The sequence below is a fragment of the Bufo bufo genome, chromosome 2 (genome assembly GCF_905171765.1).
Source record: "Bufo bufo chromosome 2, aBufBuf1.1, whole genome shotgun sequence".
Classification (NCBI taxonomy): Eukaryota; Metazoa; Chordata; class Amphibia; order Anura; family Bufonidae; genus Bufo; species Bufo bufo.
The window spans coordinates 356,062,327-356,083,787 of record NC_053390.1 but is presented as its reverse complement, the minus strand read 5'-3'; the positions used below and the strand labels follow the sequence as shown (position 1 = coordinate 356,083,787).

The 21,461-nt window shown below is 40.8% G+C and overlaps 1 protein-coding gene across 3 annotated transcripts in view; it reads right to left on the bottom strand.

The window, feature by feature from the left end:
- Positions 1-21,461, bottom strand: part of SMARCA2 (SWI/SNF related, matrix associated, actin dependent regulator of chromatin, subfamily a, member 2) — a 289,118-nt gene that overhangs the window by 154,204 nt on the left and 113,453 nt on the right. For all 3 annotated transcript variants that reach the window (XM_040417115.1, XM_040417114.1, XM_040417116.1), the window contains exons 7-11: positions 14,358-14,484; positions 12,375-12,548; positions 10,178-10,351; positions 6,328-6,495; positions 1,147-1,200 (exon numbers count right to left, since the gene is read on the bottom strand). In XM_040417115.1, coding sequence (XP_040273049.1) covers positions 1,147-1,200; positions 6,328-6,495; positions 10,178-10,351; positions 12,375-12,548; positions 14,358-14,484 — 697 coding nt within the window. The remainder of the gene's footprint in view (positions 1-1,146; positions 1,201-6,327; positions 6,496-10,177; positions 10,352-12,374; positions 12,549-14,357; positions 14,485-21,461) is intronic.

The window sequence follows — 21,461 nt, the reverse complement described above, 5'->3', positions numbered from 1 at the left end:
ATGGAATTTATCCATTACAATATACAAAACATTGGTATATTACAATACAGTGCTGCCACCTGTGGTCTTGAATTGGAATACCAGTAAAAAGCTTAGTACAGGCTTTGGCTTATTACTTCAACAGAACACCTTCCTCAATCTTAGGGCCCTTTCACACTTGCGTTCTTTTCTTCCGGCATAGAGTTCCGTCGTCGGGGCTCTATGCCAGAAGAATCCTGATCAGTTTTATCCTAATGCATTCTGAATGGAGAGAAATCCGTTCAGGATGCATCAGGATGTCTTCAGTTTCGGACCGGAACGTTTTTTGGCCGGAGAAAATACCGCAGCATGCTGCGCTTTTTGCTCCGGCCAAAAATCCTGAACACTTGCCGCAAGGCCGGATCCGGAATTAATGCCCATTGAAAAGCTAAACGTCGTTTCGGCGTATTGCCGGATCCGACGTTTAGCTTTTTCAGAGTGGTTAACATGGCTCCCAGGACGCTAAAGTCCTGGCAGCCATGGTAAAGTGTAGTGGGGAGCGGGGGAGCAGTATACTTACCGTCCGTGCGGCTCCCGGTGCGCTTCAGAGTGACGTCAGGGCGCCCCACGTGCATGGATGACGTGTCGCATGGATCACGTCATCCATGCGCTTGGGGCGCTCTGACGTCATTCTGGAGCGCCCCGGGAGCCGCACGGACGGTAAGTATACTGCTCCCCCGCTCCCCGCTCCTACTATGGCAGCCAGGATTTTAATAGTGTCCTGGCTGCCATAGTAACACTGAACGCATTTTGAAGACAGATGCGTCTTCAAATGCTTTCAGTTCACTTGCGTTTTTCCGGATCCTGCGTGTAATTCCGGCAAATGGAGTACATGCCGGATCCGGACAACGCAAGTGTGAAAGAGCCCTTAGCCAGTTACAGCAAAAAACAGAATTTAGAAATGGTCTCTTAGCATGTATTATGCAAAAATTAAAAAAGTGCATCCTAAAAATAAGGGGAGGTTGACTCTTTAAGAGTTTAACAAAAAAAATTAAATAATTTTATATATTTATCTATCTCAAACAACAACTGTACCCATTCCAAATGGAGGAACTGAAATAGTACGACCATGGACACTATAATACAGATTTATACATCACAGGAAATAATTTTACTTTGGCACACTACCTCTCCATCAGGCCCAAGACCAGATCCCATTCCTTCTGCATTTTCTTCCACCTTCTGTATAAAAAAAAACCCACAAAAAACAAAATCATCATTTAAAAGGTGTTATTCCATTAAAAGTATTACTATGCATTGAATGGAGAAATTCAAATGACGTATTTTTGCAATATACAGTTAGTTTTTTTGTTTACATTACATTCTCCTCTCTGGTAGCGCCCTCTGCTGCCTATCCTGCTTGTCCACCTTCTCCTGCATTCAGAAGGAGACCAACATGCTCAGTCATTTCCCAGTCATTCCTCCTCCGGCATGGGCTAGTTTCACACAAGCAATAAAGCTATCTGGCAGTATGTTACGGTAGAGGAACAGTCTGCTGAAGTTCACCGTATCCAGCCATGCACAACTGGAGTCCATTGACTGTAATCAAAAACCGCAGTGGATACGGCCACTTTCCGGCATGTGTATGCACCATTTTTGGCTGGCTGAATCCGCTCCGGATTTCATTACAGTCAATGGGCTCCGGCAGTGCATGGCCCTATCCGGCTATGTCAGATACGGTGAACTCCGGCAGGCTATTTCTCAACCGGAATAACCTGCCGGATAGCTTTACTGCATGTGTGAAAGTAGCCATAGTAATATCATAGCAAAACAGATGAAGCAGCCCTGGCACCATTCATTTATTCATCCAAACTTCTAAATTTACAGAAATATACAGCAATCTCTCTAAACAGAGAGGGAAATTGTGGGAAGGGAATTATATACCATATGTATCTCTGGGGCCGTACGTAAGACTAGAGCTAACTGCAATGCTTCCTGGGAGATAAAGGTGCTTGATGAGTTACAGCTATCCCTGTATACACAGTCATAGAGGGAAGGCTGTCAATCACAGATAGGACCGTCTCCTGGACTCCTAATCCCAGAATGATCAGGACTATAAATTAATGAAATACTAATCATACTGAATCTTTTGCCATTAAACCACATATCAATCTGCTCAGCTTCTTCTCTACAACATGCTGCCTGCAGAGTACATAGTGACTGGTTCCTTTTAACTAAAGATTATGTGAACAAAAGAAGGAGCTTTCTGTAAAAGAGAATGAAGCGCAGACTTCTATAAATTTATATCATGAAACTTTGAAGTTTGGACTTTATATATAGCTTAATAGTTCCAAACAATACGTGCACTTTAAAGGGGGAAAAGAATGTGTTTTTTAAAAGGAAAGCAGGGCACATGCAGAGACAGCACCCTGAACCTCATATTAAATAAAGGGGGAAAAAATAAGGTAATGGTAGTGCAATTTCAAATAAAATACAGAAAAACAGGGAAAATGGCAGGGGCAAGAAAAAAAAGTGCAGCTTCGGATGCATGGATACTGACATCTAAATGCTACTAATGGAACATTTGTAGGAATTGTCTGGAATGCACTTTAGCTCTTAAGCGCCAAAAGCAATTGAAAAAAAGAAAAAGCAAAAAAATTTAACCGATTTAAAGTAAGTTAATTTTATGGGGAAAAAAAACGTATACAAAGCACAAGCTATGCTGGTTATTAGAAAGAACCGTAGTGATGGATAGCATGTAGCATTAACAGCTTGCCGCTGCTGTTATTTTAGTAAGCCTTGCTAGACTTCACAGTCAGCCATCTGTGCAATAACTCGTCACATGCACCGTAAAAAACATATACATATATAGAAGCAGAAGTTACAGCGACAACCGGAGGCTGCAATTTTTTCCCACTCTGCGTGAGAAAATGGTTGCAATGGCCAGATTTGAAAATGTGACAACAGGAAATGCAGCCAGACTGACTGGAACTCTGGAGTTCGCTTCTGCAGTAGTAATAGGTCCTTTTTTTAATCTGCCCTATGCTTTAACTTACATCAAGATTAAAAAGAACCTGTGACCATGAAAATGCAATCTGCAGGCAGGGAAAAGACTCGGTAAAATGTGTCTTATTTATTTAATGCTCTTCCTATGCTTAGGAGTCCTGCGGGCGGTCCTCCTTACTGACCATCAGCTATCTGTATGCTTAGGAGTCCTGCGGGCGGTCCTACTTACTGACCATCAGCTATCTGTATGCTTAGGAGTCCTGCGGGCGGTCCTACTTACTGACCATCAGCTATCTGTATGCTTAGGAGTCCTGCGGGCAGTCCTACTTACTGACCATCAGCTATCTGTATGCTTAGGAGTCCTGCGGGCAGTCCTACTTACTGACCATCAGCTATCTGTATGCTTAGGAGTCCTGCGGGCGGTCCTCCTTACTGACCATCAGCTATCTGTATGCTTAGGAGTCCTGCGGGCGGTCCTCCTTACTGACCATCAGCTATCTGTATGCTTAGGAGTCCTGCGGGCGGTCCTACTTACTGACCATCAGCTATCTGTATGCTTAGGAGTCCTGCGGGCGGTCCTACTTACTGACCATCAGCTATCTGTATGCTTAGGAGTCCTGCGGGCGGTCCTACTTACTGACCATCAGCTATCTGTATGCTTAGGAGTCCTGCGGGCGGTCCTACTTACTGACCATCAGCTATCTGTATGCTTAGGAGTCCTGCGGGCAGTCCTACTTACTGACCATCAGCTATCTGTATGCTTAGGAGTCCTGCGGGCGGTCCTACTTACTGACCATCAGCTATCTGTATGCTTAGGAGTCCTGCGGGCGGTCCTACTTACTGACCATCAGCTATCTGTATGCTTAGGAGTCCTGCGGGCGGTCCTACTTACTGACCATCAGCTATCTGTATGCTTAGGAGTCCTGCGGGCGGTCCTACTTACTGACCATCAGCTATCTGTATGCTTAGGAGTCCTGCGGGCGGTCCTACTTACTGACCATCAGCTATCTGTATGCTTAGGAGTCCTGCGGGCGGTCCTACTTACTGACCATCAGCTATCTGTATGCTTAGGAGTACTGCGGGCGGTCCTACTTACTGACCATCAGCTATCTGTATGCTTAGGAGTCCTGCGGGCGGTCCTACTTACTGACATCAGCTATCTGTATGCTTAGGAGTACTGCGGGCGGTCCTACTTACTGACCATCAGCTATCTGTATGCTTAGGAGTCCTGCGGGCAGTCCTACTTACTGACATCAGCTATCTGTATGCTTAGGAGTCCTGCGGGCGGTCCTACTTACTGACCATCAGCTATCTGTATGCTTAGGAGTCCTGCGGGCGGTCCTACTTACTGACCATCAGCTATCTGTATGCTTAGGAGTCCCGCGGGCAGTCCTACTTACTGACATCAGCTATCTGTATGCTTAGGAGTACTGCGGGCGGTCCTACTTACTGACCATCACCTATCTGTATGCTTAGGAGTCCTGCGGGCGGTCCTACTTACTGACCATCAGCTATCTGTATGCTTAGGAGTCCTGCGGGCGGTCCTACTTACTGACCATCAGCTATCTGTATGCTTAGGAGTCCTGCGGGCGGTCCTACTTACTGACCATCAGCTATCTGTATGCTTAGGAGTCCTGCGGGCAGTCCTACTTACTGACATCAGCTATCTGTATGCTTAGGAGTACTGCGGGCGGTCCTACTTACTGACCATCACCTATCTGTATGCTTAGGAGTCCTGCGGGCGGTCCTACTTACTGACCATCAGCTATCTGTATGCTTAGGAGTCCTGCGGGCGGTCCTACTTACTGACCATCAGCTATCTGTATGCTTAGTAGTCCTGCGGGCGGTCCTACTTACTGACTATCAGCCATCTTTTTATTTTCCTACTTCCCACATATCCCCTACATATTCCCTACATATCAATCTGCTCAGCTAAAACAATATACTACTGTAAATCCCAAATTTTTCTTACAACCATGTAAGTAAACTGCTACTAAAACATTTTATGCTGCATAAAAGAACACTTCTACACAAGAGAAAAGTTAGCCAAACCCAGTGATTTCAGCATGGTCAGCTGACTCTCCTACCTGTATGGGGGCCTCCAGACTATCCCCAACAGATAACATTGTATGAAAGAAGTATTGGGTATAATTTACTTGTCCAATCCTTTTGTTCTCTTGGAAGATAAGTCACCTCCATTCAGTTGATCATGCATGTGTATGGAGAAGCCAAGCGTAATTAGCTATTGGCCAAATGGGCTTGTTCAGCCAATAACTATTAAAAGTGTATGGGCAACTTTAGGCTGAAAAACCGGTGATCAATTGTCTGTGAACAATCATTATACCAGTGCAGCCATAGTCAAACTAGTCACACATGTGCAAGGAAACCAAGAGCAGAGCAATCAGTATTTCACTGTGGAACGCTCCTTCTCAGAATGAACGTACATGTTAGGCTGAGCCCTACATTTAATGTATACATTAGGGGGGAAAAAAGGATACAAAAAAGTGTAGTACACTTAATTTTTCCATCCTGCAGAGTCAGGGAACGTATACTTTTAGTTTTTTTAACAATGGAACTCTATGGTGACAGAAGCCACTGGATGGCATCAGTTTAACATATATATTAAAGACAAAAAGTGATGAGAACCCAGCCTAACAGCCAACGACACTATAAACGGTTACGTAAGAGACTATCATACAAAGATTTCAAATGACGTCGACATCTTGCCAGACAATGTTGGTCTGTCACTGGTCGGCTAAAATGATTGATTGTTGATGAATTTCACTTAAAGGGCTTCTGTCACCCCACTAAAGTGATTTTTTTTTTGGGGCTAGTTAAATTAGTTATATAGCGATATATGAAAATATAATTGTGTTACTTACATTGATCCAGCAGTTTATTCAAAAAACGAAGTTTTATCATATGCAAATTCGGTCTCTACCAGCAAGTAGGGCGGCTACTTGCTGGTAGCTGCTGCAGAAATCCGCCCCCTCCTCTTGTTGATTGACAGGGCCAGCCGGGATCTCCTCCTCCGGCCAGCCCTGTCGGCATTTCAAAAATCGCGCGCCTGTGTGGATTCGGCGCAGGCGCTCTGAGATGAGGAGGCTGCTGGATCAATGTAAGTAACACAATTATATTTTCATATATCGCTATATAACTAATTTAACTAGCCCCAAAAAAAAAAAATCACTTTAGTGGGGTGACAGAAGCCCTTTAATGATCAATTGTTTTGCTTAACATTGTCTGATCAATTTTAGATGAATATGTATGGGTACCTTGCACATACCTACTCATGGGAGATTATTTATTTTCTAGTGATAAGAGCATGATGCATCAAACCTTCAAGACTAAATATCTCCTTACCTTCTTCCTTCTCTTCTTCTTTTTCTCCTTGGCAGCCTGAGCTTGTTTATGCTCCCAAACCAAACTGGTAAGATTAGCCACATACTCGTCGGTCTGTTGGAGGAGGTAGGCCAGACGACGATCCTTTTTCTGGTCAATAAGCTTACGGTAGCCTTCCTCATCTTCTGCCTGTTAAAAAGCACAACGCACACCCATTTAAAACGTTTTCATATAACGGTTAAGTTTCACAGCTCTATATACATGATAAAATAAGGTAAATTTGGTAAATCTATTTTAAAAGTGAACATTATAAAATACTTAATAGCTACTCGGTTTCAATACTTTTACCAAAGTTGAAACTAAAAACGTGATCAAACTGCACGTGTGACCACTGATGTCCTGTCACTCCTGCCCAAATTGTATATGTCTGAACAGAATGTTAGATGATTTACCTGAGCAAGTGCAAAACAATCCTCTACAAGGTGTAAACTTAGGGTGCATTTACACGGCCCGAGAATCTGGCCATTACAATCCGGCCATGTAAATGTGCTGCCGATCACCTGATGAATGAGCGAAAGGCTCGTTCATCAGTTGATCCCGTCATTCATGTGGGCATCACCGATCATCCTTTCTGGACAGCAGATTGTGTGGTCTAAACCGTGATCTGCTTCTCAGAAACCATGAATCTGTTTGAGGACAAGGGATCACTATAGCGATCCCTCATCCTCATACTGTGAAGGAGATCGCTGCATGTAAATACATGGGGCTCCTTCACCGAGTGAGCAGCTGACTGTCGGGAAGGAACGCGACCTGTGTAAATTCAGCTTTAAAGAGAACCTATCACCACTCCTGACAAGCCTGTTTTAATAGCCACATGCATTCCCCATGTACTAACAATTCTGGAGCATCTACTCTTATGACTATATTGTGGCATTCCTCTATTATTTATACTAGAATGAAGCGTAAGAAGTCTGCAGTAAGGGTACAGAGGGTTGTTCATCAGTAGGGGGTGTGTCCCTGCACAGTCTGACAATGGATAGACAACCCCCAGCTGGTTACCACCCCTCTGTACCCTTACTGCAGACTGCTAGCAATTCATGCATAACTTCTAGCAGGAATAATACAGGAATGGCACATGATAAGTCATAAGAATAGATAGTCCAGAAGTGATATCACATGACTAATGCAAGTAGCTATTAAAACAGGCATGTCACGAGTGTTAGGCAGAATCCCCGCCTTCTTTTGAAAAGCTGAGAAACAGCAGGCATCAAATAGAGTGACCCATGTATGATTTTATTTTTTATAAATTTCTCATTAAATTACTAATATAGATAAAGAATAAAATGTGTATAGTGTTACAGGTTTGTGTCTTTTCTTCCTGGAATAACCCTTTAAATGCATGTGCAATACTAAGACTGAAATGCACAATGATCTTAACTGTAGACATGCTAACTTTGATGTGGTCCAGACGTGAGTGCAATAATAGGCAGTATCTGTACTTTTTACATCACTGTAATGCCTGGAAAAACAAACAATACTTTGTGTTTCAGAGAATGTCCTGCAACCCACCACTGACTGAACATCTGGATAGTATCAAAAAGCTTTATGTAATGTAATGCTTCACTCTGCAGCTTGAAATCTAAAGCATAATGCAAGCATCATAAAAAAAACACAATTCTTATCTTAAGTAAAGCAAAAACATAAAGGACGGCTCTCCTTTTGTCTGGTGATGTAAAGGTGCTCCAAACTAGTGTTGCACCCTGTTCACCAAGTAAAGTAGATAAAAGAAAAGTGAATGGGCACTCATATAGATGGAGTCGCACAGAATCAATGTAGTCGCATAAAATCCATGTAACATTTAATAGTATCAGGGTGGATAAAAATCTATGATTTTTTTATTTTTATGCTTTTTGAGGAAAATATATTACCATCCAAAAGGTTATTCCATCATGAAATAAAGATTAGTTTTTTAATTATGTAGAATAAGGCTGTATATGTTTAATTTTTTTGGTAAATAAATTCCATTAATCCATTCACAATGTCATGCTCTTCCAGAGGTTTATGTAAGATTATTGGTCAGTTTCTCTGCCTACAAGATATTATCACAGATGCTTGGTTTACTTTTGCAGTTCTCAAAACTGAATTTGACTCAGCAGAGATCACAGGCCTCTTCTTCACAGGAAAAATGTTATAACATGAACAGAGTTGAGAAAAAGACCTTAATCCTAACTTCTACAAACCTATGAATGCAGAATCAACCTAATCAAACTAATATTAAAAGTTATTCTAAAAACTTAATCTACTTGCATATTATAAGTTATACCAGCAAGAATTTGTCTTTATGTAGAAAACTATGATTTAAATCAAGCCTTACTGACTAGTGATTTAAATTGGGATTTAAATTAAATTCACACTGAATAGTATTCAATAAAATTAATATACACAAAATTACAATGTACTAAATGAGAGAGTATATAATCTAAAATAATAAAATAGGATGTGATTGATCGATATAACAATGTATAAATGTCAGGTCGACTGACGTATTGCTGAGAAATTTAACATATCTTTGGGATGAGGTTGGTCCAAATAGTATATAGCGCTAAGGCCCCTTTCACACGGGCGAGTATTCCGCGCGGATGCGATGCGCGAGTTGAACGCACTGAATCCCGACCCATTCATTTCTATGAGGCTGAGCGTCGATTTTCACGCATCACTTGTGCGTTGCGTGAAAATCGCAGCATGCTCTATTTTGTGCGTTTTTCACGTAACGCAGGCCCCATAGAAATGAATGGGGTTGTGTGAAAATCGCAAGCATCCGCAAGCAAGTGCGGATGCGGTGCAATTTTCACGCACGGGTGCTAGGAGACGATCGGGATGGAGGCCCGATTATTATTATTTTCCCTTATAACATGGTTATAAGGGAAAATAATAGCATTCTGAATACTGAATACATTCTAAATACAGAATGCATAGTAAAATAGCGCTGGAGGGGTTAAAAAAAATAATAATAATAATTTAACTCCCCTTAATACACTGGATCGCGCAGCCGGCATCTCTTCTGTCTTCTTCCTTTGCTGTGTGCAGGAACAGGACCTGTGGTGACGTCACTCCGGTCATCCCACGTGTCTCGGGTAGCGCAAACACAGGTAGTTGGAGTAGGCTGACTCAATGCTACTTCCTGTAACGAGCCGGCTGCAAGCTGCAACTCTTGCTAGGTAGTATTACCACATCAACCTGCTGTGCCGATCTTCCAGCGCACCACTCTAAGCGCTATATACTATTTGGACCAACCTCCTCCCAAAGATATGTTACATTTCTTAGCAATACATCAGTCGACCTGACATTTATACATTGTTATATCGATCAATCACATCCAATTTTATTATTTTAGATTATATACTCTCTCATTTAGAACATTGTAATTATGTGTATATTCAATTTATAGATTTTATTGAATACAATTAAATGGTTACATGGATTTTATGCGAACATATTGATTCTGTGCGACTCCATCTATATGAGTTCCCATTCACTTTTCTTTTATCTACAATTCTTATCTTGCCAGTCAATAACCTTAAAAAATAATAACCTTAAAAACAAAGAAAACATTAACTCAAACATAAAAGCTGGAGGCTGTACGAATACAAATATAAATACATTAGTAATTGTATTCCGTACATTTCGTTTTTGCTTTTGTTTTTTTCTTAAGAAGAAAATTAAAGTTTCTAGAACTGGTTCTAGGAAAAACAATTTTCTGAGATTTTTTATGGTGATTCTCCTGCATCCTGCGGTAAAGGACTAGAACCAGTATATATTATAATCTCACGTGTACCACAGCAAGATAGTGGTCTTTCTGCAGTTAACTTACCATCAATCTTCTCATTCTTTCTTTCTCAATTCGTTCAGTTTCTTTCTTTTGTTCTCGTTCAGTGTTGGCATGCCATGTAGCAACAGCCTTTGAAAGTTTCTGGATTTTGCCGGTGACCGACCTGTGATATTCTTTGAAGTCTTTAGCATGTTGCAATATACTGTTGAGATACTCCTGTAGGTGGGAAGGTAAGGAAGAGTAAGGAAGAGTAAGGTTACCACTGGATCCAGGGAATACAAATCTTGATAAACATAATAAATAGAACTTATGCTGACAACTACACTGCTCAAAAAAATAAAGGAAACACAAAAATAACACATCCTAGTTATGAGTTAATTAAATATTCTTCTGAAATACTTTGTTCTTTACATAGTTGAATGTGCGGACAACAAAATCACACAAAAATAAAAAAAATGGAAATCAAATTTTTCAACCAATGGAGGTCTGGATTTGGAGTCACACTCAAAATTAAAGTGGAAAAACACACTACAGGCTGATCCAACTTTGATGTAATGTCCTTAAAACAAGTCAAAATGAGGCTCAGTAGTGTAGTAATTTCCACCTGTTGTCTATCCCATTTGCACAACAGCATGTGAAATTGATTGTCACTCAGTGTTGCTTCCTAAGTGGACAGTTTGATTTCACAGAAGTGTGATTGACTTGGAGTTACATTGTGTTGTTTAAGTGTTCCCTTTATTTTTTTGAGCAGTGTATATTGCGGCTGTGTACAACTTTTCAGTTGAGAGGCGCTATAATATAGCATTGAAGCAAGGCGAATAGAAAAAAATTGTGACACCGGAATTGTCAAATCGGATGACTATTCTACCCTAGATGCTTTGCTTCCAGAAATGTCCTCTATTATATGCCACAGGAAACACCACACGTGGACACAGGGACTGTCAGTGGTGCCACATTAGAAGGCTGTGCGGTCTCCATGTGCATCAGTGCACAGCTGAAAATTACTAAATGAAAAGCTTGGCTTCTGAAAGGGTTTTTCCCAGACTAATACTGGACTCCGGATTGGTCATCCGTATTTGATCGGTGGGGGTCTGACACCCAGGGCCCCACTGATCAGCAGTCCAAGAAGGCAGTGGCGCCGCGCCCTTCTCTAAACTTCCTCTAAGCCGAGTGACGACATGTTAATCGGTCATATGGCCTAGGTGCAGCTCAGCATCACAGAATTGAATGGGGATGAATTTGTTGCCAAGCACACAGCACTATACAATGTACGACGCTGTGCTTGGTAAGCACGGAGAAAGCTGTGGCGCTCCCAGGAACGCGGGTGTATTCTCAAACAGCTGTTGTCGGACCCCCACTGATCACATACAGATGACCTATCGAGAGGATAGGTCATTAGTATTAAAGTCTCAGAAAACCCTTTTAAACATTATATACCAGGGGTGGCTCAAAAAAGGCAGTAAGCTGGTAACAGTAGAAATCCTGCTCATGGCTGGTAGGTGATGTGCGTGATGCGCTCTTATGGTCAGATCTTCTCTCATCTACACAGTATGTGATTCAAGTTTATGTCAAGCCGGGAATTTTACAGCATTGCTGGGAAAGCAGGGTGCTGCATATAAGTCTTGTTTTGGACACGGCTATTAAATACAAATGATAAAAGGCTACAGACTATTCGTCATTGTTCATGAGCATAGAATACATTTCATATTAGAATATAAGCTTAAGGAAGGAATCAATTAGATTGCGTATCCTACTTGCGTAGAGTGCAAAATTCAAAACTTAGGAAAAGCTGCTGGTCTGTGCATGGGTCTAAAGATGGCCATACAAATAAAATAAAAATAGGCTGAATAATCTAATATACAAGAGGCGCCCTGACTAGTCCTGATAGCAGATGTCAGGGAAATGAAGAATAGGGCATGTTGGATTTCAACATGCCCAATGTTTTCTGCTCAGTCAAGGAATTTTGTAACAGATGTTCTATATAAAAACATATGCAATCACAAATCTGCATATATCAAGTATCTTTTCCAGATACTGGTTGTCAGTGCTATATATGCTTGATATGAAGCAGCAATATTCTGTTCTTCTGACTACTTCACTTGTCAAACTTCCTCTGGCTGCGGTTTGGACACCGTTAGCTGCGGTTTGGACACAGATAGCTGCATTACAGATGAAAAAACACTATGCCTTACTATCACGCAAAAATAAAAATTTCAAACCAAAGAAAACTTGGTCATACCTGGTGCTTCTGTCTCCGTTTCCGCTCTTGTTCAATTTTCTGTTGCTTTTCAAGTTTCTCAGTCATACGGGCTTCACGGAGAGTTTGTCTCTTATTTCTCTTGTAAGCCTTGGAATTAAGGGCTGTCTCAAGTGTGGTATCCCGACGCATGCACGCCACAACCTCCTGTCTCAGCTAGGCAACAAAAAACAGAATATAAATCACTGCAAATACTTTAAAAGGGGTTCTGTCATCAGATAGGTCACAATAAAACACTCACCTGACATGTCTGCTTGACAGTTTATCATCATGGTCTTGGTCCTATCTTCCCAGGTGCCTGCATTCTTTAGAAAATTTATGTTTTAGGATATGCAAATGAGCCCCTCGTAGCAACGAAGGTGGTGCAGTTGCACCTCACTGCCCTTCATGCCACACCCACCCACTACTGACTGGGCTAGGCAGTGAAGACATACTCACGCCTGGCCATGAAGTTTCGCAGGAGCTCATTCAGTGCACACAACATCAATTTTGTCAAGAACACAGGCACCTAGGAAGATGGAACTAAGAGAATGATGTTCAACTGTCAAGCGCACATCTCAGGAGGGATGGTTTTATTGTAACCTATCTGATAACAGAAAATTTTTAAAGGGAATCTGTCACCAGTTTTATGCTGCCATGTTCTAACAGCTCCATTCATGAGCTTCTGGCTCTCTCCTGCCTCTGTCACTAAGGCCTCATGCACACAACCGTGCTGTTTTTTGCGGACCGCAAACCGCGGATCCGCAAAAAACGGAAGCCGCCCATGTGCCTTCTGCAATTTGCGGAACGGAACGGGCGGCCCATTGTAGACATGCCTATTCTTGTCCGCAAAACGGAGAAGAATAGGACATGCTATATTTTTTTTTGCGGGGCCTCGGAATGGAGCAACGGATGCGGAGAGCATACGGAGTGCTGTCCGCATCCTTTGCGGCCCCATTGAAGTTAATGGGTCCGCACCCGAGCCGCAAAAACTGCGGCTCGGATGCGGACCCGAACAACAGTCGTGTGCATGAGGCCTAATTGACAGGTTTTTTTCAACTGATTTAACAGCAAGGGTGGAGAAAATCAGGAGCTTAGGAATATTCAGGATCCATCGGCATGCGCCGGAGCTGTTTGGTACAAGATTTTAGCAAAACAGTTGGGTCAGTTAAAGAAAGTGACCTAGAATTTTGCTAAAGGAATCGGTAATCTGTCACTAATTTATGCTGCCCTTTAAGTGCTTTTACACAGGACAATTTAGGAGGCGATTGTCGCAATTACATGCAGCGATCTCCTCCACAGTATGGGAAGGAGCAATCTCTAACGCTCATCCCCATACAGAATCATTGTTTGCCAGCAGCAGAGGCTGTTGAGGCAGCACGATCTGCTGCCAGCAAATGAAGATTTAGGTGTCCGCATGAAAGATGTGATTACCCGACGACCAAGTGTTTCACTCATTCATCGGGTAATCTGCAGCACCTTTACACTGCCAGACAATTGCTTACTAGTTGATTTCAGCGGTCTGTCATTTATAAGTTAAAAGTAAGTGGTTGCTGAGAACCAACTTCACAATCATTGCAGACTGGGCCTGGAAAAGAGTCCCGGCCACCTGAGAAGAGTCATGGTTATTCATGAATCCCTGCTCTCCCGTCCACCTGCTGATGACTGACAGTCTTTCTTCTACCTAGTTTTCTCCCTTTCTCTCTAGGAGAGAACTGCCAATCATCAGCAGATGGGTGAGAGAGCAGGAGATTAGGAATAACCAGGACTCTTCTCAGGTAGATTTGACTCTTTTCAAGGCTTGTACTGCAATGATTATGATGCTGGTTCTCGGCAACCACTGACTATTAGCTCATGAGTGACACACCGCTGAAATCAGCATTTCTGTCACTAATTTATGGTGCCCTCAGTGAGGTCAGTGACACAACCCTTTAAATACCCATTTCTGATAAAAAGAAGTGTCTGAAAATGAAATCATGTAGTCACCTGTCGCTGGAAGTTTAGAAGTCTGAGAGCTTTTAACTCCACTGTAGCTTTTGTTCTCAGATCAGGTGGCAGAGAGCCAGGTAAGTTTTCCAGTTCCTGGATCCGATGGGCAATACGAGCCTGAAGTCTGAACACACAAAAGTCAACAATTTTTTAATACAGGAAAATAATGCAGTCAGCACATCAGTTTTCATTTATACTGAAAATTATAGTCCAGAAAAAAAACTGTATTAACAATGGAGCACAAGGGGACACAATATGAACTATAAACGTGCCTAAGGGCTTATGGCCATGACCGTATTACAGCTCGGTTTTTATATGGCTACTTCACAATTATTATTTTTATTTGTTTTAGGCTTTGGTCGGTCTGGTATACAAAGAATCATAGCATGCTCCACTGGACTCCATATGGAAGCGTTGCATCTAGGGATCGACCGATATTGATTTTTTTAGAGCAGATACCGATAACCTGTGAATTTTCAGGCAGATAACCGATAACTCATACCGATATTCTCTGCATTTTCATTTTAGAAAAAAATAATAATCCTACACAAATCTGCTGTTAAATGAACATGTTTATTGTTAATGTTTAGCTTTTTTTGTAAATCTTTCTTTTTTATTGGTAAATATGTACCAGGCTGTTGCTGAGAGCAGTTTAAATGCGGTCAGCAGTCATATGACATCCCAGCATGTTACTGATGCCGACTGCTAATGAATATACCTCATAAGATTATACATATACAGTGTGTTAAAACTCATACTACATCATACACTCCTTATATACCTCATATTATACATTATATACCTCGCTCATACTACATCATACACTCCTTATATACCTGATAATAGTATACATAACATATACTGTGTATATATACCTCATATCAGACACATTACATACCTCATACTATTATACATATACAGTGTGTATACACCTCATACTAACTACATCATACACACATTACATACTATATAATGTCTGACTGTATGATGTAGTATGAGGTAGATAATACATAACAGACTGTACATGTATAATCGTATGAGGTATATGAGGGGTGTATGATGTAGTAATATATAACACACTGTATATCTATAATACTATGACGCGCGTATTTATTACCATATAACACACTGTGTATACGGTCTCGGCACTCTTTGTTTCTCTGGTACACTGGCCTACACTGACCACTTTCCCGCCTCTAGATCGGCGACGTCAGTCCTATCGACTAGCGTCGCCTACGGAGTCCCATTCGGGGACGTTCCAGGCAGGCACGCCCACACGTGTAGTCTCTCCTCTACTCCCGCAATAGTTGGCACTGGCAGTTGACAGACATGGCAAACTCGGATACTTCGGGCGGGCGTGTGCGCGGTGGACGCATTATTGGTATACTGGCAAGGTAAGATGCCGATAATTTACAAAATCATGAATATCGGTAATTCCGATAATCGGTCAATCCCTAATTGCATCTTGTGAAGAATACATGGATCCAATGAAAACCGTGCGGCAGTACACAGAGGCTCTTTAGTATGACTTAGTACAAACTGTAAATTTCACACCACATCACTACTTCTACACATATGATGTCTTGTCCATCAGTAAATAAAAACCTAAGGCTTCATTCACATCTCTATTGGAGACTGTTACGAGTCACCATAGCAGATTCTGTTAAAGTGGGTCAAGATAGTGCCGCAAGCTGCACTATTTTGATGGACACTCGAAGGACTCCACTGTAATTAAGGCCTCATGCACACGACCGTATTTTGTTTCCGTGTCTGATCCGTTTTTTTTTGCGGATAGGATGCGGACCCATTCATTTCAATGGGTCCGCAAAAAAATGCGGACAGCACACCGTGTGCTGTCCACATCAGTATGTCCGTTCCGTAGCCCTGCAAAAAGAAAAATGGTGCATGTCCTATTTTTTTCTAGTTTGCGGACAAGGATAGGCATTATTACAATGGATCCGCAAAAAAAACGGATGCCATACGGAACATCATCCGTTTTTTTTGCGGATCGCAAAACACATACGGTCGTGTGCATGTAGCCTAACAGGGTCCCTTCGAGTGCCATTGGTGTTTTTTGATCCTTCATTTTTCTGTTCCAGAAATCTGAGTCCATTTCCAAGAATAAAGAAAACTATTCTAAGATGCACCCCAATGACGTCTGTTTAGGACAGAACCTGAAGTGATGATGCAGTGGCGATATAAGGCGCCATGCGCAATACTACAATGTGGCCTATCTGGATGAAATAGGATTGGACAAACGCTCTATTTTCTGAACACCGTTAAACCATTTAATTCACAGCTTACTGTGGAAAAAGCACAGACTGCTTCTGTGATTGTGGTACACTTTCCCTGCGTCTCAGCAATCCAGCCAAGTTTCCTATGGTCAAGTTCTGCCAAAAATCACATCAGTATCAGTGACTATTCAGACTGTACCTTCGGTTTTGGTGCCTCTTCTGTGCCTAGAGCCTCTGAGGCTTGTACCAGTTTCCATGACTCCAGTGGGTCAGCTGGAAACTACACTGGGACTTTCCCAGGAGGTAGCGGTCTGGTTGCTAACCCGCAGCAAAGTACAGATTGTCGGTGGGTAATAATTCAATTAAGAATTATTAATTATGGTCATAAAAATTATTAATCATAAAAAAATTAAATTTATAAAATTTGTCATAAATTCTTAAAATCATGACCTGGTGAATTGTAGACAACCTAATTGATACAATTCACATCTGAGTCCGACTATTTCCTCAGATAAATAAGTTCTTTTTGACGTGAGATGACGTTAATGATAAAATGTAGTTCTTCATTATACAATAATACACAGGTATTATAAAAATATGCAGATTTATTGGTTACAAGGTTATAAACATATATAAGTAATAAACACAATGATACATGCAAATGAATATATATAGCGTTAATATAAAGCATTACAAGCTTAACAATACATGTCAGTGGAAATAACTCGTCACATTATAACAAAGCTATTATTAGGTTAGGATATCAAAATATGAACATAAGTTATATACGTTACTTCTGTTCAGAGAAAACCTCATGATATCAGGATGGGCATGTCTAATCCTAGACATCAATATAGAATGCTAAATACATTCTGCCACCCCCCCCCCCTAACCAACTACACATCACATGACTTCAAGATGGGCACTTCCATCCAAGGATATAACTTAGAAGAGACAACTGTATCCTTCCGCCCCATCCTGGACTATTTTCACATACATGACTTTGGTAAGACTATTAAGACAAATAACAGGGATCTAGGATTTTGCTAGTCCATATCTTAAATGGGAAGGATTTGATATAAGTCCTTCCTGTGGGAATCCATCACTTAGCTTGGCGAAGAATGTTCTATCAATATCAATATATATATATATATATATATATATATATATGTAAGCAATCATTTAATGCTTTGCTAGATTATGAGTCTAGATTCTTCTGCAGGTGGAATGAAGCCTCACAATATCCTAAGACTACATCTCAATATGGAGATGATCAATTAATTTAATCATTTATTTATTCGCCAATCTAGATGGTATAATTTCACCCACACTATCAAATTAGTCCTAATAAAATGAAATATCATTTTCTGTGTCTCTTACCAAGTCCTAGTAGGAATCTCACTTCTGCTCCTAGGAAAGCTGGGTGGTCCATCATAGCGCATCTCATTATGGATTTCATCTTGATAGACTTCAACTTCTCCTCTCCTTCCTTCTACCTTTCTCCTTTCTCTTAATCTCCTGTGTATGGCTTATGATCCCAAACTTATCAGTTAGACACACCTTCCTGGTTTGGAACTTTCCAATCATTGTCGGATGGGCGTGACCATTGATAAAAATATGACATCATAACCTTACCCAGAATGCACTTTTGCTACTGTTGTAATGTCACCTACTGATACCTAGGTGGCACTGCTGTATAAGCTATTTGCATCATAGTATAAAGGGTTAACTTATGTAAGTCTGAATATACGTCTTGACCTTAGAAGCTTTAATTCAAAGCCATAGGGATTAATTCTGACACTTGTAGCAATTAGAGACAGACCTCTAGGCGTCTCTTTTGAGTGTTTCTCACACTTAATTTATGGATCGTAAATGGCTTGTTTTCTCACAGAGATATCAGTACCTCCTCTGTCATAGCAAAGATGTGATTAATTGTTACAAAATACACATCTTCACAGACACTCTTCTAATGAGAAATATATACAATATACTGGATACATGTTGTCTTCGTAACATATAACAATATAATATAAACAAATATATATATATATATGTCCTACTGATTGTCTTATGCTAAGGACTAACTAAGGCTCAATAAATGAATACATACATATTATGTATTTTGCTTCATTTATAAATGCCTAATTGTATAGGTAATTATCACCAGCTGCACAGGGCTTATCTTTATCGCCCGTCATAAATTTAAAAGTAAACAAGGATGCCTCTTCTCAGACTGGTATATTCATGAGTAGAATAACACTGAAGTAGAAACCTTTGTGTGACCTTAATTTGGCCTACTCAAGACATACAAAATTGCAACTATAGTCGAGCATGGCTCTTAAAGACAATGAACATCCATTTTAATAATAATGAATTGGATATCAATGCATTTACCTATGAAAAGGCCCAACAAGATCCCTGTACCAGGGTTAAAGGGTGAATATCAGGGAATCGCCAAAATAACTCACTGAAATTGAATGTACACGGCCGTGTTTCACGGGCGTGAGCGGTCCGTGGTAACCGGGCCTGGATTCCTGCTGAGAGCAGGAACGCACGGCGTCATTGGTTGCTATGATGCCGTGCGCTTCATGCCGCCGTTGCACCACAGTAATACAATAGGCTCACGTCCACTGATCCACAACAGCGATGATGGCCAGTGAGAACTGATCCTCAACTGGTTTGGTCTAGATATGCACTCCTTGCATTTTGATTGTATGGTATTAATTAGATCAGACAGGAATTTGTAGAAGAGAAATAAAGAGGGCAGATTTAGGAATTCTCCCCTGACGCTGGACAGGATAAAAGGGTAGACTAAACGGGTAGAAGCTGCACTAAACCGCAGACATGTTTGAAAGCTCTCTCTTCCTTACACTGCCTCGAAGCAGCTTATCTTATAGCAATAAGGGGGGGAGGGGTCAACAGACCCTGCAGTTAGATTCAGAATGACTGTAGTTGTGGCCACACGTGTGCAGCTCTCCGCTCACCTCTACTGCAATACAGAAACAGCAGAGGATGCTCGGATCATTTTTCCCAGTCTAAGCTAATTCATTTGCTAATGAACAAATAAGGAATAGTAACGTAATAAATTGCATTATTTGTGCTAGTAGGCAGAAACCCCAACCCCCAAAGTAAAGAGCTGCAAACACAGCAGTTTGTAGTCAGCGATTAGAACAGTATTTACTGCTAATATGCCCTGGCATGCCATATGAATAATTAAAGGATACTTGATTACTGAATGTATACATAGAAATACATCACATTTACTGTATACTATTGCACCCACAGGGTCAGAGGACTGTATCCGATGATTCTTCTTACAATAAATTCATATCTCCTGAAGGATCCATAAACCTCTTCTCTGGACTTGAAAACCATCCCCAGTCTGTAATACAAGCCTGTTCCTTGCTGAAGAGTAACCCCTCTTGATTTACAGTTCAATCTCTAGGAGAAACCTGTCTGACCTAATTCTAATTCACTTTTTTGTACTCTGGAGGAGAGAAAATGAGTCTCATGCAGTGCTGCAGAATTACATCTTTGCAGTTTGGGGTGTTTTAAAGCCTCAAATCTCCTTTGGAGAAAATCTTTCTTTGGCAGTGTATTTAAGTGTATTTATAGAACAAAAGGAAAGGGGACGATCACACAGGACTGTAGAGCGACCGTCCTGAGCCGGCAAACTGGCCGTTATTTTATGTGAGGGACATGGTGTATTCTGGTCACGTAGCTGCACTTTAAAGGCAGAAAGGCAAATGTAGGAAGAGGCTACAATACTTATAGTAAGGTAATACTACACTGCATATACATAAAAAAAAAAACTAGGAAATGATACTCTTCTGGAGAAGCAGGTGGCTTCATTCAGCCCTTGGTGCTGTAACAATTTTCATTTTATTGTTTTCTTTTCCTCCCTGCTTTCCAAGAAGCCAAACTACCGGTCTTTTCTGTTCATATAGCCGTATGAGAGCTTGTTTTTGAGGGACAAGTTATACTTCCTAATGGCACCATTTAGTATTCCAACCATGCATTGGGAAGCTGGAAAACTATTAATGAGGTGGATTTAAAAAACACACAACTGCGCCATAGTTTTATAGGATTTAAATTTTCAATGCGTTCACGATGCGCTAACCATGATCTTTTACTTTGTAGGTCAGTACAGCGATACAAAATGTATATAGGTTTTAGGTTTTCATATGTAAATAAAAATAAAAAAGCGACCCCCCCCCCATCATGGTGTTCAATTAATTAATCAACTAACAATTTTATATTTTAATAGCTCAGGTATTTTGGGACGTGGAAATTCCAATAATCTTTCGTCTTCACTGTTTTAGATGGAGCAAACAGTCATCTCATCCCACAAAAAAATGATACCCTACCTAAGACAATCGCCCCCCAAAAAAATAAAAAATAAAAACTATGGCTCTCAGAACACCAAAACATGATTTATTTATTTTTGTTTCAAAAAACTTAAATAAAGTATACATATTAGGTATCACCACGTCCGTAACAACGTGCTGTATAAAAAAAAATAAAAAAAATTATCACATCACCAAACCCCTCAGGTGGACACCGTAAAAAACAAAATAAAAATAAAAAACTGTAAAAAGCAATTTTTTGTCACCTTACATCACAAAAAGTGTAATAGCAAGCGATCAAAAAGTCATATGCACCCCAAAATAGTGCCAGTCAACTCATCCCGCAAAAAATTATATGCTGCCTAAGACAGTAGTCCAAATAATTAAAAAACTATGGCTTTCAGAATATGGAGACACTAAAACAGGATTTTTTTTTCAAAAATGCTGTTCTGTAAAACTGAAATAAATAAAAAAAGTATACATATTAGCTATTGCCGCGTCCATAGGAATCTGCTGTATAA